Source organism: Anolis sagrei, chromosome 1 (assembly GCF_037176765.1).
Source record: "Anolis sagrei isolate rAnoSag1 chromosome 1, rAnoSag1.mat, whole genome shotgun sequence".
Lineage (NCBI taxonomy): Eukaryota > Metazoa > Chordata > Lepidosauria > Squamata > Dactyloidae > Anolis > Anolis sagrei.
The window spans coordinates 43,502,042-43,518,742 of record NC_090021.1 but is presented as its reverse complement, the minus strand read 5'-3'; the positions used below and the strand labels follow the sequence as shown (position 1 = coordinate 43,518,742).

The window sequence follows — 16,701 nt, the reverse complement described above, 5'->3', positions numbered from 1 at the left end:
GCATCTATGGGAAGCATCCTCAGAGGTTGTGACCTCACAATCTCTGAAGATGCTTCCCATAGATGCAGGCAAAACATCAGGAGAAAATGCCTCTAGAACATGACCATATAGCCTGAAAAAACCTACAACAACTCAGTGATTCCAGCCACAAAAGCCTTCAAGTTCTACTCTACTCTACCATTAATTTATTTGCAGTATTTATATTCCTCCCTTCTCAGCACCCATTTAGACATAAAACATATATAGACAGACACAGAGGCATTTAACATTCCAGCTTTTCCGACTTCATGAGGGTATGCTCGATTCCGGCCACAGGGGAGCTGCCACTTGTGACACTGAGTCCTTTGATGGAGTACTTCCTCATTCTTCTGCATGCTGCTGGAAGGTTTTATTAAATTAGTTAAATTAGCATCCCTGTATAAATCAGAACCTAAATTTCCTACTTGACAGATGCAACTGTCATTTGGGCTGCATGAGTTGACAGCAAGCTAGACTATTAATGGTTGGGGGCTTACTCTAACCCGGGCTGGCTTTGAACTCGTGACCTCTTGGTTAGTAGTGATTTAATGCAGCTGGCTACTAACTAGCTGCACCACAGCTAAGTCAGGACTAATGATAACATTTAGGCTAAAGCATTTTTACTTTTCAAAGAAAACTGACAACCTGATATTTAATAAGGGCCAGTTTAAATATATGCACCATTTAAATTTCCTTCCATCTTGAATTATACTACTGTAATGATTAAATCTGGGAGGAACCATAAAGCCATTCATACTGTACAATGCTATGGTTCCACATTAACAGTTAGAGTTTAACTAGGAAGTTCTATTGCACTGTACTTCCTTGATTTTTGCAAGATGGTGAGTGGGTGGGTTAAAGTATTGGGCTCACATTTTTAAAAAATCTCTAAGCTTCAGTTAGAAGATTTCAGGTTCTTGTTAAAACAAACATTGGAAAAGGATGGCCTCCCAAGTCAAGAATGTTGCACCATGGATACATTTTTGAGAACTCCAAGCTGCATATTGATGCTCTTGAATCTTAAGTGTTTTGTCTGTGTGGATGAATGTGATCAAGGCAATGTCTTCAGAATTCCTTCTACACATTATTAATCAAACCCAAGTGACACACACTAGTATGTGTAGACATTATATGACCCTACACTGGAGTAGGGGAAGAGATATGTAGAGGTTGCAATCGAAGAGCATACATATCTTGCATCAGAAATATACTACTACTGCTCTCTGAAGTCCTTGCAAGACTGGCTTTGCCTCCACAGGAAGCTGCAGCTGTGTTTATTTGTGGGGGAAATGGCTTTAGGGAGGGATTTACTACATTTTTGCCCCCCCCCCCCCACCCGTGCGCCTCTTCAAAGCTGGAAAAATCTTTATATTTTCTTCCACCAACAGCTACTTTTCCCTTAAGAGCATAAGACAATAAAGTTGTGGTTAAATATTTGGAATTACTCGTGCCCTTCTCTCTTCACCCCCAGCCAAGCCTGGGGAACAGATGTATTAAGAATAGCCTTTGGCCATCTCTAGGAGTTGAGCTTTTCTATGAACTCCAGTTGCTGGAAGCCCCTTCCCACCAAGCCATCAGCGATAATAGAGTAACAGTTTACACAGCCAGAGGATATCCTGTTGAAGAAGACTAGTCAAGAATATGGACTATAGAAGCATCATTTCAAATGCAACAGAGGAAAAAAAGTTAAGGCCAAACTAAAACACTTGGAAAGTCATGCTTTTCTGAGGAAATTTCTAATCATCTTATCTTTTTCCTTAGAAAATGGACTGCATCTGAGCCACATATGATCATTTTTTGGTAGCAGCTGTGCTCAAACCCATGTAGATACACTCTGCCAACAACATCCAGAACATCCCAGAAAATTAGCAAAATGGTGACCAGACTATCACATTTGCTGCTCCTACAGCAACTATAGTAGGGAAATAGCAATGCTCCCCGTGCAAATGATAGTCCTGTGAAATTTTTGGAAATTTTCATAATGCAAAAGGTTGTCCATCACTCATACAAAAATCAGAGGAAGAATTTTAGGAAGCAATTTTCTTTCAGATCTGTATAAATGTAAGCTTCACTGGCTCCAAAAACATGTTTAACATAGGGAAAGAGCATTCCAAACTACAGTAAATTTGAAACAAGAGTTTGAGGCCACACTGACTTCCACACAGCCCATGGAGTACTGTTAAACCTAGGGCCCTTCCACACAACCCTATATCCCAGAATATCAAGGCAGAAAATCCCACAATATCTGCTAATGTGGGATTTCCTGCCATGATATTCTGGGATATAGAGCTGTGTGGAAGGGCCCCAAGAACTCAAATATAGGGCATCCAATCTTCTATAAGATGTTGAAATTCATAATCTTCAGTGAGCCGTAATATTTATGTGGGGTTGAACAAAAGCAATTGTCGAATTACCTTCCCACCAGAGCGGTACCTATTGATCTACTCACATTTCCATGTTTTTGAACTGCTAGGTTGGCAGAAGCTGGGGCTAACAGCGGAGCTCATGCCGCTCCCTGGATTCAAACCTGTGACCTTTCGGCGAGCAAGTTCAGCAGCTCAGCACTTTAACTCACTGCGCCACTGGGAAGGGGAAAACCTGTTGCAGATTGAACACATCTTTTATCCATCAAAGCAAGTTCTTGGTAACTCTGTTGTGGATCCAAATACAGCATCCTATTATGAATCACCTGCCACAGCCTGCACTGCTAACCTCCCACTTGTTTCTCATGTCCCCTTCTGCTATTTCCATCTCTTGGAGGTCAGATACCTACACCTATTGGCTAGGATGCTATGGGTTCTACAACATTGCAACAATGAGTTTCTTCAGGTCTCCATGACATAGGTGATAATATTTATTTATTTGACCAGTTATATGATCATTTCAAAATAGAACACGAGTAAAACACAAGGCAATTCAAACTAGCAACTGATAACCAGCACTGTTGGTCTCCATAAGGAATACTCACACTGGATTCCTTCCTTGTTTGCTCATTACCATAATTTTTAATTGGTTGTTAACTTCTTAAATCCATAATATAAAGAAATATTGTTGAATGTCCGTTAGAATGAAGAATGACTGCCTGTCTGTCACTCCTCATCCATAATTGGAGACTATTGGGAGGCAGGAGAATTGGACAGCCACCCACATAGTGGGCCACATGCAAACTCATGGGTGGAGCCTCAAATGAATTGTGAAAAGCTTCAATGCTGCTTGGATGGATTTAACCAAAACATCTTTGTTAGAACATAACAATCAACCTGTTTGTAAACAATAGACATCCAAGACTATTGGGGGAAGAGTCATATTACCATTGTGTTTGTCATTCCTTATCGCACGTTGTTCTTTCTTGCCCTTTCTCCTGAAATCATCCATTTTCAGATTTATCACACAAGCGGGTACAGTTCCTGCCCACTCCAATAAAAAAAAGAAAAGAAAACCTTGGGGCGGTGGGTTGAGGATACTGGGCTTTCCCCTCCAATCATGTTGCTCTGGAATAGACTCCTGACACTGACCTTAAAGAATGCACCATGTTGGGGATACTGGACTTTCCTCCCAATATCGGTAGTCTCCATTGCAAAAGTCCAAAACTTTAAAAGCTAGCAGTACAGACAGGAAAAAACATAAATATCTTGAAATGTTGGTCTTTTGTATGATTAAATATATTTATAAAAATTGCAATGCCAGGCTCATGATGCAGGATTTTGGGAGAGAAATGTCAATGCCCGGAAACTGTTTACTATTTCAGGCCATTGGTTGCTGCCTCGATGATTGCTTTTATACTGTGTTGTGTTGTTGTGTGCTTTATATTGTTTTATGATGTTGTTTTATGAATTTAATGTGTTATATTTTAACTATGTTGACAGGGCTTGTCACCATATAAGCCGCCCTGAGTCCCTTCAGGGCGGTGGACGTGGGATACAAAAATAAAGTTATTATATTATTACTAGCCGTCCCCTGCCACGCATTGCTGTGACCCAGTCTGTGTATATGTGTATATGTGTTTTGTATGTGTGTGTATATATATTTGTGTATATGTGTATTTATGTGGTTATGCGCATACATTGTAATGTAATGTCTTTTGATTTATTTATTTTTTGCTTTTTAAGTCACTTCTGCTGTGTTTTTCGGTGTTTTAATGAGTGATGGTCACTCATTGGCCTGATAGGTGTATTGTGTCCATATTTGGTATCAATCCATCCAGTGGTTTTTGAGTTATGTAAATCCCACAAACGAACATTACATTTTTATTTATATAGATTATTAATGCTTGGTAGGGGACCGGCCACAGGAACACCCTGCCCCTTAAGCCACATCACCAAAGTTATTCAACATGGGCAGATTTTTGCTGTTTTCTCTGGTTATATACTGATTCCTGGGCTCAGAAATCTGTCTGTCTTCTCTCCCACACCCCCGTTTCAAGTACTTCTGAGACACTTTCCTAACATTTTTTTTCAATTTGTCTAGAATGGGGGGATGCATGGTATAATGTCCTTAGTCTCTCTCTTCATGTAAGTAGTCATGCATTCAATATGTGTGTATGTGTGGCTACTCTCCACTCCCTCCTGTTTCTATTAGTATTGTTGTTCTTATTCTTCTCCTTATTATTATATAATAATTTAATAATAATAATAACAATGATAATAATATGCCCTTTATGTTTTCTCCTTTATAAGAAGGCAAGGCTTTTTTAAAAAAAAAATAGCAGTTGTACCATCAGACATCCTTTTTGGGGGGTTTGTAAAGGAGATTGTATTTCCAGAAACTTTAAGAATTTCTTTTAAAAATCAGTGAATGACACAAACATTCCGAAACTTGGTAGGCTTGCAGTAGTAAATGTGCCCTGCAAATGTGGCCATTTTTGTCCTGATAGCCCTAAAATGACAGAATGGGGAGCCTTGGAAGTCCCCCCATTCTTGCCAATGGGCCAGATCTTCCTGGAGCAAAAAAAGAACGTCTGGCTGACAGATCAAAAAATGGCATTTTACCCTCCTGAATTCGGGCAATTCCCAAAGAATCAGAACAGGGCATCTGAAAATTGGACCCCAAAAATGGCACAGGGTTTACCCAAATTGCACACTCCTAGTAAAAGTGAGCCCCCGGTGGCACAGTGGGTTAAAGCACTGAGCTGCTGAGCTTGCTGATCGAAAGGTCGCAGGTTCGATTCCGGGGAGCGGCGTGAGCTTCCGCTGTCAGCCCTAGCTTCTGCCAACCTAGCAGTTCGAAAACATGATAATGTGAGTAGATCAATAGGTACCGCTCCGGCGGGAAGGTAATGGCGCTCCATGCAGTCATGCTGGCCACATTACCTTGGAGGTGTCTATGGACAACGCTGGCTCTTCGGCTTAGAAATGGAGATGGGCACCACACCCCAGAGTCAGACATGACTGGACTTAATGTCAGGGGATTACCTTTACCTTTTTTAGTAAAAGTGAAACCTGCAAATGTGGAGGGGCAATTGAATGCTTAAATGGATATCCGCTTCGCTGTTTTTGGATACACAGTAGAGACAAACGGATACACTTTTCCTTTCTGTCTTGGTTTTGAAAGGATTTCCAGAAACATTACAACTCAACCTGCCTTATTAAAAAAAAAACCTTTATTACAATAATCCAGAATGCTTTTTCTTGGACTTTTAAACCGCTTTGCTGATTACTCTGGTGATTTTAATTGCTCGGTGTGACTGTTTTAAAGGCTTTTCATTTTCAAATCTATTTATAATTTGTTTTAATCCGTTTTTAATAGGGTTGGCCACCTTGGCTGCCATTTGTTAGTGGAAAACTGGGATAGAAATGTAATAAACAGGTAACAAAATTAACAGCCATGAACTCACAACACTAGCCTGCTGTTTTCTACTAGTACGAACTTTGCCAGCATAAATACCAACATTCCTACAATCTTCTAATTTGAAAGATGTTTTTAGTGATGGTTGAGTGTATGCCAAGAACCAAGCCAGGTCAATGGAGTCAGGCACAACAAACTTTCAAGTCTGGCTCCCCTATTTTTCATCTCTAACTCTGACTCCTTCTATGCTGGCAAATCTATATTAATTACATGCTGAGTATCCCTTATCCAAAAAACTTGGAACCAGAAGTATTTTGGATTTCAGGGTTGGTTTTTTTATTTTTGAATATCTGTATTTATGATATATAATGAGATATCTTGGAAATGAGACCCAAGTCTATACACAAAATTGATTTATGCTTCACAGATATAAAACTCTGGGTCAGAAAATGATATAACCACACCTTACAACACTGGATACAAATCAGAATCAAACTTGTATGTAAAATGTCCTGGCTGGGTTTGGGCACTGTTCAACTTCGAGAGCAGAGGGCAGTATGCTGTGTTGCACTTTGGTTGTGCTATTCTGTGTTCTGTTTTGCACTTTGGTTGTACAATTTTGTAAGCTGCCCCGAGTGTCCCTTTTGGGAGATGGAGGCAGGATCTAAATAAAATTATTATTATTATTATTATTATTATTATTATAATATAATGACCAAGTAGCAATAGTAAGAACAGACCATAGAACAACTGACTGGTACAAGATTGGGAACGGAGTACGGCAGGGCTGTATACTCTCACCCGACTACTCAACTTGTATGCAGAACACATCATGTGATGTGCGGGGCTTGACAAATCCAAGGCTGGAGTTAAAATAGCTGGAAGAAACATTAATAATCTTAGATATGCAGATACCACCACTTTGATGGCCGAAAGCGGGGAGGCGCTGAGGAGCCGTCTAATCAAGGTAAAAGAAGAAAGCATAAAAGCTGGGTTGCAGCTAAACATAAAAAAAACCAAGATAATGGCAACAAGAATGATTGATAACTGGGAAATAGAGGGAGAAAACGTTGAGGCAGTGACAGACTTTGTATTTCTAGGCGCAAAGATTACTGCAGATGCAGACTGCAGTAATGATGACTTTTTGGGAGGAGAGCAATGACCAATCTCAATAAAATAGTGAAGAGCAGAGGCATCACACTGGCAATGAAGATTCGCATAGTTAAAGCAATGGTATTCCCCATAGTAACCTATGAATGCGAGAGCTGGACCATAAGGAAGGCTGAGTGAAGAAAGATAGACACTTTTGAACTGTGGTGCTGGAAGAAAATTCTAAGAGTGCCTTGAACCGCAAGAAGATCCAACCACCCTATACTCCAGGAAATAATGCGTGGCTGCTCGTTGGAGGGAAGAATATTAGAAGCAAAGATGAAGTACTTTGGCCACATAATGAGAAAACAGAAACGCTTGGAGAAGAGAATGATGCTGGGGAAAATGGAAGGAAAAAAGGAAGCAGGTTAACCAAGGGCAAGATGGATGAATGGTATCCTTGAAGTGACTGGCTTGACTTTGAAGGAGCTGGGGGTAGCCATGGCCGACAGGGAGCTCTGGCATGGACTGGTTCATGAGGTCACAAAGAGTCGGAAGCGACTGAACAAATAAACAACAACAAAAACCTGCTCCTCAGTTCAGGCAGCAAAATCCCTTGGTCTGGTCATGTTCTATATCCCTGTACAATCAAATCACTTTCTTTTTAGATAGCATATATGCAGGAGGCACACATTATATCTAAATACAAAGGAAGAAAAATCAATTTGTGGAATCCCCTTCTTATATGTCTCCTATATGAATTATCCTCATAAACTGTCACCTTTCCTCTTATTTGCCAAAACCCATAGGTTCTGAAATAATATAGAGCTAGTGGACATCTATATATAGTTAGCTTTGCTACTAAACAAGTCACTGGCTCACTTTCTTCAGAATATAATTTGTTATGATGTGCATTCCAAATTTCTTCTGATTTACAGTAACCCTAAGGATAATCTATCATGGGGGTTTCTGTGGCTGAGAGTGTGTGACTCACCATCACTGTGGGTTTTCATGATTGAACAGGAAATCAAACCCTGGTCTCCAGAGCAAAAATCCAACATTCAAACCACTACACCATGTTGGCTCCCTCACACTATAATATGGATTTTGAGAAGAGACACTGGGTTGTGGGAAAGTGTTGTAATAGTAACTTTGAAAATGCAACTATATATCCAAGGTTGCCCATATGTTTATTTCTGAGACACACCCTACTTCTTTCCCTAATGATTAGTCTATACAAAGTAAGCCACAACACATGTTCTTAATAACTCCTGCTTTTAGCGGCCTGGATCTTGACTATATCCCAGATCAGATCTCAGAGAAACAAGATCACATCACACTTGCCCCATCACCGAGATATATTTCCTTCGCTATATTTATGACAACCAAAAGAGAACAACAAATAATTTAGTCCAGGTGTAGGCAACTGTGATTGTGCAGATGTGGCTGGACTGCAGTTTCCATCATTCCTATTGGCTAATTTGACTAGGAGCATTGGCTCCTGAAGAACAACAATATGAAAAAACATCCCCCCCCCCCCACACACACACACAATTTAGTATTTCCACATGTATAACATACTACCAACTTACATAAACAAGCACACATACTCTTCCACAAAACACTTTTACAGTTTCCCCCTGTATTGATTGATTCATTGACATTATTTGAAAATCTAATATTAGAGGAGATTGCAGGATTAGCGTGACTGGAGTTAACAAAAAAAGCCAGTTTTCCCACTTTCCCAGTCATGTCAGTAATAGTTTACTGAACTTCTGGAGCTGTTGCAAACTTTTGTATCATGTGGTCTAAGCTTCTCTTCCTAGAGTAATGCTCATTTGCAACACAATTGTAGAGTCTATCTTTTAACTATATCTTGATGGAACAGCTGGAAAAAGGTTGGGTTTTTTGTTCCCTTATAGTACTAGTCATAGTAAGTAATACAGTAGAGTCTTGCTTAACCAACGTTCGCTCATCCAACGTTCTGTATTATCCAACGCAGTCTGGCTCCTGCCTGAATCCATATTATGATAATTTGGTGCTAAATTCATAAATACAGTAATTACTACAGAACGCTACTGTGTATTGAACTGCTTTTTCTGTTGATTTGTTGTAAAACATGATGTTTTGGTGCTTAATTTGTAAAATCATAACAAAATTTGATGTTTAATAGGCTTTTCCGTAGTTCCTCCTTATTATCCAACATTTTCGCTTATTCAACATTTTGCCGGCCTGTTTATGTTGGATAAGTGAGACTCTACTGTAGTAGTACTCCCAAATAAGACAACTGTTTTAAACTAGCAGATATCTCTAGGGCACTAGTACTTGGTTTCATAGATTCCTAGAAACCCCAACAGGAAAGAGAAATTCTGCCAAAAATTGGCAGTCAAATCTGGCAGTCAAAACTTTCAGAACTGTACTTATCAGATGAATCCAAGAAATGAAAACACATGCAAACAAATCAAGGAGCCAAACCATTAACAGAATCATGTAGTTGGAAAAGGCTGTAAGAGTTACCTTGTCCCAACCCGTTGCCATTCAGAAATATACAATCAAATCACTTCTAAAAGATGACAATTTGACTTCAAGATTCCCTGAAGAGGAGGGTTCATCAGTTCTGAGAGTAATGAAACCATTTCAATAAAGAATTCAAATACTAGATACACCCAAAAAATGAATATCAGAAGACATTTTTCTCATTCAAAGGCAGGTTTCAATTTGTTTGTTTTTCGCCAGGTGGGCCCATCATTATTTCCCTATAGTTAAGCTTTTTTGAATATCTGAGCAGCCTGTTTTGGAAAACTTAATTTGGTTCCAATACTCCAAGTGCAGTACAATTAAAAGAACACACTAAGGAGGCGTCTATACTGTAGCATTAATGCAGCTTGATACAATTTTACCTGCCAACATTCAATGTAATGGAATCATGGGAACTGTAATTGCACAAGGTCTTTAGCCTTCTCTGCCAAAGAGTGCTGGTGCCTCAAGAAGCTACAACACCCATGAATTCATGGCAGTTAAAGTGCTGTCAAACTGCATTAACTCTACTATGTAGACTAGAGCCAGCTTTAAAGAGGTCTGCTGTATACTGAAGAACTTTTTAAAAAAAACCCACCAGATTCAGATGGGAAAGAGTAGAAAGAGTGCCTTGGTGTCTTCGTTTTTAGTCCTGTTCCTGGGGTAAAGTGCAAAGATGAAAAATACTGGCTGATGTCAGAAGATAAAGCAAATGAATTTATACAAGAAGACTAAGAGAGAGATGATATTCCCCAAACCACAAGAACCAAAGGAATATAAGGAAAACAAAAGGCCAAGAACTGAATCACCCGAAAAAGCAGACTTGCCTACTGGACTGGCAACGGCCACCTATGAATTCATGGCTGACTAGGGCAAGCTTCAAAGAGGTCTGCTGTTCACCAGTGAAACTCTCTGCCCCAGAGTGTGGTGGAGGCTCCTTCTTTGGAGGCTTTACGGCCATCTGTCGGGGGTGCTTTGAATGCGATTTTCCTGCTTCTTGGCTGGGGGTTGGACTGGATGACCCATGAGGTGTCTTCCTATTCTGTGAGTCTATGATTCTATTCTGTATAGATTCCCCATCCTTAATCATTCCAATTTGGGAAAAGAAAGACATTTATTGGAGGCAAAGCAGTGACAGTATCTGTTCCACATCTTTAGATTTCACTTTCTCTTCCTGTGCTCTTTCTAGAAGATGCAGTTGCAGTTTTAAGAAAGTTCATGCTTGTTTGTTGATGATGGAGAATGCTTTATAAAAAATCCAAAATTTAACAGAGGTTTAATGACGAACCCAACCCCCCCCCCCCCAAAAATCAAATGTCGTCAAACAGGACATTGTTCAGATGACTGTCACAAGCTTTCCTAGCTTTTATTCTCAGTAGGACCATACATGTATGATCCCCCAAACTTCCAAAAGTACTTGGGAGTTCACCACAAAGGTCACAAAACGCTTTATCTAGGACAGTGGTTCCAACCTGTGGTCCATGGACCACCAGTGGTCCCCAAGAACTAAAATGTGGTCTGCGGCCTCACTGTTACTACACGATTGCAACCAGAGCAGCTGATCTTGCAAAACCCTTTGCCAAGGGAATAGGGATGTTGGGAGGGGAGAGGTTGACTACCCACAAAAGGTGCAACAACAAGGCTCATGACTGCTGCTTCTCCTTCTCCTCTCTTCCCAAGCTGAGCCATCCCATGTGGAAGTGGGGCTGCCTTGGTGTCTTTGTTTTTAGACCTGTTCCTGGGGTTATTTGGGGTTCTGATTCCAAAAATTACATTGGATAGACCACATCAGCTCTAGATCATTAAATATGGTGTTCTGTGGGCAAGCAGGTGGCAACTACTGGGTAGCATATGTTCTGTATCAGAAACTAGAGCTGATGTGGTCAAATCAATGCAATTTTCTGAATCAGCACCGCAAATAACCAAACTGAATGTAAAGTTGACCAAAAACTGATTCATAACCCTTTTGATACTGATGCTGGAGAATGGTCCCTGGTCAAAGTGGTCCCTGGTCAAAAAAAGGTTGGGAACCACTGATCTAGGGCCACATCTACAGTAGTATATAATGCAGTTTCAGAGTGCAGCTTAACTGCATTGAATTGGATTATATGAGTCTACACTGCCATGCGCGTCAAGCAATTATGCCGGTGACATGACCTAGGAGGCGTCATTAATTGGATTATAGGAGTTTACACTGCCACATGCATTATATGGCAGTATAGATGGGGCTAAAGTCTCTGGATGCTCCCCAGCTTTTCCAGATATTTATATTTTGTTCATAAGGCTGGAAAAGGAGGTGTAAGAGACAAATCAGATACCATGGAGGAGGAAAAGGGAGGCCCTGGTCTTTGTTTAAGAACTATATAAAATGACAAAAGCCAGGCAAGCGGAGACCAGGCCGACAATAAATTAACTTCCAGAAAAGTGAACAAGGAAAGCAGCAACAAGGGAGAGGATCCTGTTTTCTTGCATGTACTAAAAAGTTTGTCTTGCAGAATTGAAGAAGTTTTCCTTTGTTTTGAGGAAGCATGGGTTCAGAGCGTAAGGACTGCCAATCCTAGTTATAGCTGGCTGGGGGATTCTGGAGTGGCAGTTCCAATAGAAACATTTCCAAGCTCCTCCAAGAACAAAGGCCAAGCAGCACAACTCAAAGCCTCCAGAGTTCCTTCTAACTGGTTGCATGCCAAATATGCTTTCCCCAACCCCATGCAGGCACATGAGTCTCTCTCAGAAGGTGCTTTCTCAACATCCACCTGTTGACAGGCGTATGGTCAAATCTGACATGCAAAACTTTTCAAATTGTCGGCTGAATTCAAGACCACAGGCCTTTATAGAAGTGAATCCATATGCAAGCAAATCAATGAGTCAAACTATTAACTAAATTATAGAGTTGGATGAAGCTACAAGGGCCACCTTGGTTGTCTTGACACTGCCACAGCTCAATGCTTGCGATTGGTGGTTTGACAAGGCTCCCAAACTCTTTGGCAGAGCAGGAAAAAGAGTTATACGAACTACCCTATCTCATTATTCCATAGCATTAACCAGTGACAGATTATTATTATTATTATTATTATTATTATTATTATTATTATTATTATTTCAAACACAACAAGATGAGTCCACAACAGACACTCTGCTGGTTGTTGTATTGGATCACACGTCGGACACTTCCCAAGTGTCCAAGTATCGGTGAATAATGCATGCAAATACCAGTAAGTTGGTCTTCTGCAGCTGGCAGATGGTAATTTTGTCAGCGCTGATTGTGTTTAAGTGCCGGCCAAGGTCTTTAGGCACTGCACCCATTGTGTCGATCACCACTGGGACCACCTTGACTGGCTTGTGCCTGAGTCTTTGCAGTTCAATCTTTAAATCCTCATATCGTGTCAGCTTTTTCATTATTATTATCATTATTATCATTATTATTATTATTATTATTATTATTATTGGATTGTTGTCGTTTTTTCAGGCTGTATGGTCATGTTTTAGAAGCATTCTCTCCTGACGTTTCATCTGCATCTATAGCAGGAATCCTCAGAGGTTGTGAGGTCTGAGGATGCCTGCCATAGATGCAGGCAAAACATCAGGAGAGAATGCTTCTAAAACATGGCCAAACAGTCCGAAAAACCATGAAGGCCATGAAAGCCTTTGGCAATTATTATTATTCCTTTGCTGCCTGTCCTCTTGGCTAGAGGTGGATCACATCATAGTTAAAACACATAGTCACTGCAACATTCCATAAATACACACATTAAAAGTTAAAGTGATATCAAAGTGCATTCATTTTACAGTGTAGATCAGGTATGGGCAAACTTGGGCCCTCCAGGATTTTGGACTGCCTACCGGCTGTTAGGAATTATGGGAGTTGCAGTCCAAAATCCTGGAGGGCTCAAGTTTGCCCATGCCTAGTGTAGATGCCCATCCAATCTCTGTTTAAAGCTCTTCAGCATTATTCGTAGACATGTACACAATTGAATGGGATGAAGCCTTAAATTCTTCACACAACCAGGACACTCTTTGTGACAAAAATGTGTAAAAGTGAGTTTAGTGGAGAGAGAATATCTGAATTAAAAGTGGCGTTCTTCGGTGGAACTTAGGCCTCTTCTACACTCCCATATAATGCAGTTTGAAATTACATTATATGGTCAGTGCACTCATATATTGCAATTTATCTGCACTGATCTGCATTATAGGAGTCTTACAGGCATGGGCAAACTTGGGCCCTCCAGGTGTTTTGGACTTCAACTCTCAGAAATCCCAGCCAGCTTACTGGCACTTAGGAATTGTGGGAGTTGAAGTCCAAAACACCTGGAGGGCCCAAGTTTGCCCATGCCTGGTCTACACAAGCTACAGAAAGTATCTTCAAAATGCAATATATGGCAGTGTACTTGGAGCCAGAGAGCCCAAATCTTGCTCTGAAACAGGTCCAGGCAAAGCCAAACAAACAATCTCAGTCCAATGTGTTGTTGAAGACTTTCATGACCAGAATCACTGGGTTGCTGTGAGTTTTCCTATGGCCATTTCTAGAAGCATTTTCTTCTGATATTTTGCCCACATCTATAGCGGGCATTGTCAAAGGTGGGTGAGGTCTGCTGGAAACAAGGAAAATGGGGTTTATATATCTAGGAAATGTGCAGGGTGGGAAAAAGAACTCTTGTCTGTTCGAAGAAAGTGTGAACATTGCAGTTGGCTAGCTTGAGTTCTTTTTCCCAAAGTGGACATTCCATAGAGATATAAACCCCACTTGCCTAGTTTCCAGCAGATCTCGCAACTTCTGAGGATGCCCACCACAGATGTGGGTGAAATGCCAGGAGAGAATGCTTCCAGAACATGGCCATACAGCCGGAAAACTTACAGCAACCCAATCCCAGTCTAGTTCCCCTTACCAGTTCAGCTTGGGGACCTATTTGCACTGTAGCATTAATGCAGTTTGACACTTCTCCAACATTAAGCCCAGTCGTGTCTAACTCTGGGGGTTGGTGCTCAACTCCATTTCTAAGCCAAAGAGTAGGTCCTGTCTGTAGACACCTCCAAAGTCATGTGGCCAGTATGACTGCATGGAGTGCCGTTACCTTCCCGCCGGAGCGGTACCTATTGATCTACTCACATTTGCATGTTTTTGAACTTCTAGGTTGGCAAAAGCTGGGGCTAAAAGCAGGAGCTCACCCTGCTCTCCAGATTCGAACCTGGAACCTTTTGGTTACCACCTTAACTACTATATAGATTTCTGGGAGTTGTGGTTTCTCATGTTCTTCAGCCTCATGGAAATACATACATCTCCCAGGGTTCCACAGCATGGAGTTCAAGTGGTGTCCACCTGCATTCATTCTGCAGTGTAGATGGCCCTGGTGATGCAGTGGGTTAAACAGTTGAGCTGCTGAACTTGCTAACCGAAAGGTTGCAGGTTCAAATCTGGGGAGCAGCGTGAGCTCCCGCTGTTAGCCCCAGCTTCTGCCAACCTAGAAGCTTGAAAACATGTAAATGTGAGTAGATCAATAGGTACCACTCCCGCAGGAAGGTAATTGAAGTTGTGGTTCTGGGACTAGGCTTTTGGACAGGAGGCACAAATAGCACTTTGGATATGAAATCTGACGGGAATGATGATATAGCTGTTAATACTGTGTTCTTACTGTTTTTACTGTTTTATTGCTTGTAATGAATGTTGTTGTTGTTATTATTATTATTATTTACTTCATTTATATACCGCTTTTCTCAGCCCTTTGGTGACTCAATGCGGTTAACAACAGCAAAATTCAAAGCTCAACATCATAAAAACAGTTAAAAAACAATTAAAACAATGACATATTTAAAAAATCAATTAAACATACCTAAAACATCTAATTAGCGTCTCATAGGTAGAATCAAGATCCAATCTCATAATCCATTGTTCCATATTCAATACACTGCCTATTCAAATGCCTGCTCAAATAACCAGGTCTTCACTTTCCTCTCAAATGCTAATAGGGAGGGGGCCAATCTAATTTCTGTAGGAAGGGCGTTCCACAGCCGAAGGGCCACCACTAAGAAGGCCCTGTGATGCAGGCAGGACTGAGAGCAGGGCCCCTCCCTAGACAATCTTAACGTCCTAGCTGGTTCATAGGAGGAGATGCGTTCGGACAGGTAAGTTGGACAGGTAAGGTATGTTCTATGAATGTTCTATTTATTATTTAATTGTTATTATATTGCTTTGTTATATGTAGTGGCATCGAATTGCTGCCAAAGGTAAGCCGCCTGAGTCTCCCTTCAGGGGTAGAGAAGGAATGGGGTAGAAATAAAGAAATCAATAACGTGCTCCATGCAGTCATGCCGGCCACATGGCCTTGGAGGTGTCTACGGACAACGCCGGCTCTTCGGCTTAGACATGGAGATGAGCACCAACCCCCAGAATCGAACAGGACTGGACTTAATGCCAGGGGAAAGCTTCACCTTTACCTAGATACCTCAAAAGAGGCTCACCTTTAGGTGGAAAGGCTGGATCTCTCCCAGCCTCTGGTTCCTGAGCTTCTTCGTCAGGATCTTGAGCATGGTCCAGCCCTGGAGAGCCAGGAGAGGGTCCAGCTTCACAGCCAAGCTGGGGATGAGGCTGGGCCGGGGGATCCCACCTCGCTCACAGCATCCCGAGCGGCTTCTTCGGGTCCTTCAAACGCCCCCCTCCTCCTCCTCCTCTTTCTCCGCCTTCCTCTCCCAAAGAGCCAACGTCCTCATTGGAGAAGAGACTCAAGGGGAAAACTTTGGCAGCAGGTTTAGGATGAATGTTTCCTTGATGCAAGAAGAGCTTCGGGGGAGAAGGAGCTACGAAGGTGCTCCTCAGCCTGCCCGCATCTCTTTCCTCTCCTCTCTCCCACTTCACTCTCCTTGGCTTTTTCTTGCTGGGCTTCCGCGCAGGCGCGCACTCTCCGCCTTCTTCTCCTCCTCCTCCTCCTCCTCTTCCTCGCTCGGGGAAACTTTTCTGCCCCCAACAAGACAACGCTCAGCCCCGGCTCCGCGATTGGACAGTCGGGGCGGAGCGTGTCAAGTTGGAGGGGCGGGGCTTCCCTTTTAAAGGGAACCCAAAAGGGGACCCCAGCCAAGGGGAGGTCCCCACGCTTCTAACCCTGCCCCCTGCCGGTCTAGCCCCGCCCCTCTAAAAGTGGTGCCACCCAGTGTGCTCCCTCCAGGTGTCACCCCCTGCCTTACCAGACTCTGGCACAATCATAGAGTTGGAAGAGACCTCGAGGGCCATCCAGTCCAAGCCCCTGCCAAGAAGCAGGAAAATTGCATTCAAAGCACCCCCGACAGATGGCCAGCCAGCCTCTG

General features: G+C 41.9%; 1 protein-coding gene across 2 annotated transcripts in view; it reads right to left on the bottom strand.

Annotated features, from left to right (window-relative positions):
- The window catches only part of LOC132761332 (uncharacterized), a 67,084-nt gene extending 50,668 nt beyond the window's left edge, over positions 1 to 16,416 (bottom strand). For both annotated transcript variants that reach the window (XM_060754106.2, XM_060754107.2), the window contains exon 1: positions 15,862 to 16,416. In XM_060754106.2, the coding sequence (XP_060610089.2) occupies positions 15,862 to 15,930 (69 nt within the window). In that variant the 5' untranslated portion in view covers positions 15,931 to 16,416. The remainder of the gene's footprint in view (positions 1 to 15,861) is intronic.
- Between the last annotated feature and the right edge of the window lie 285 nt (positions 16,417 to 16,701).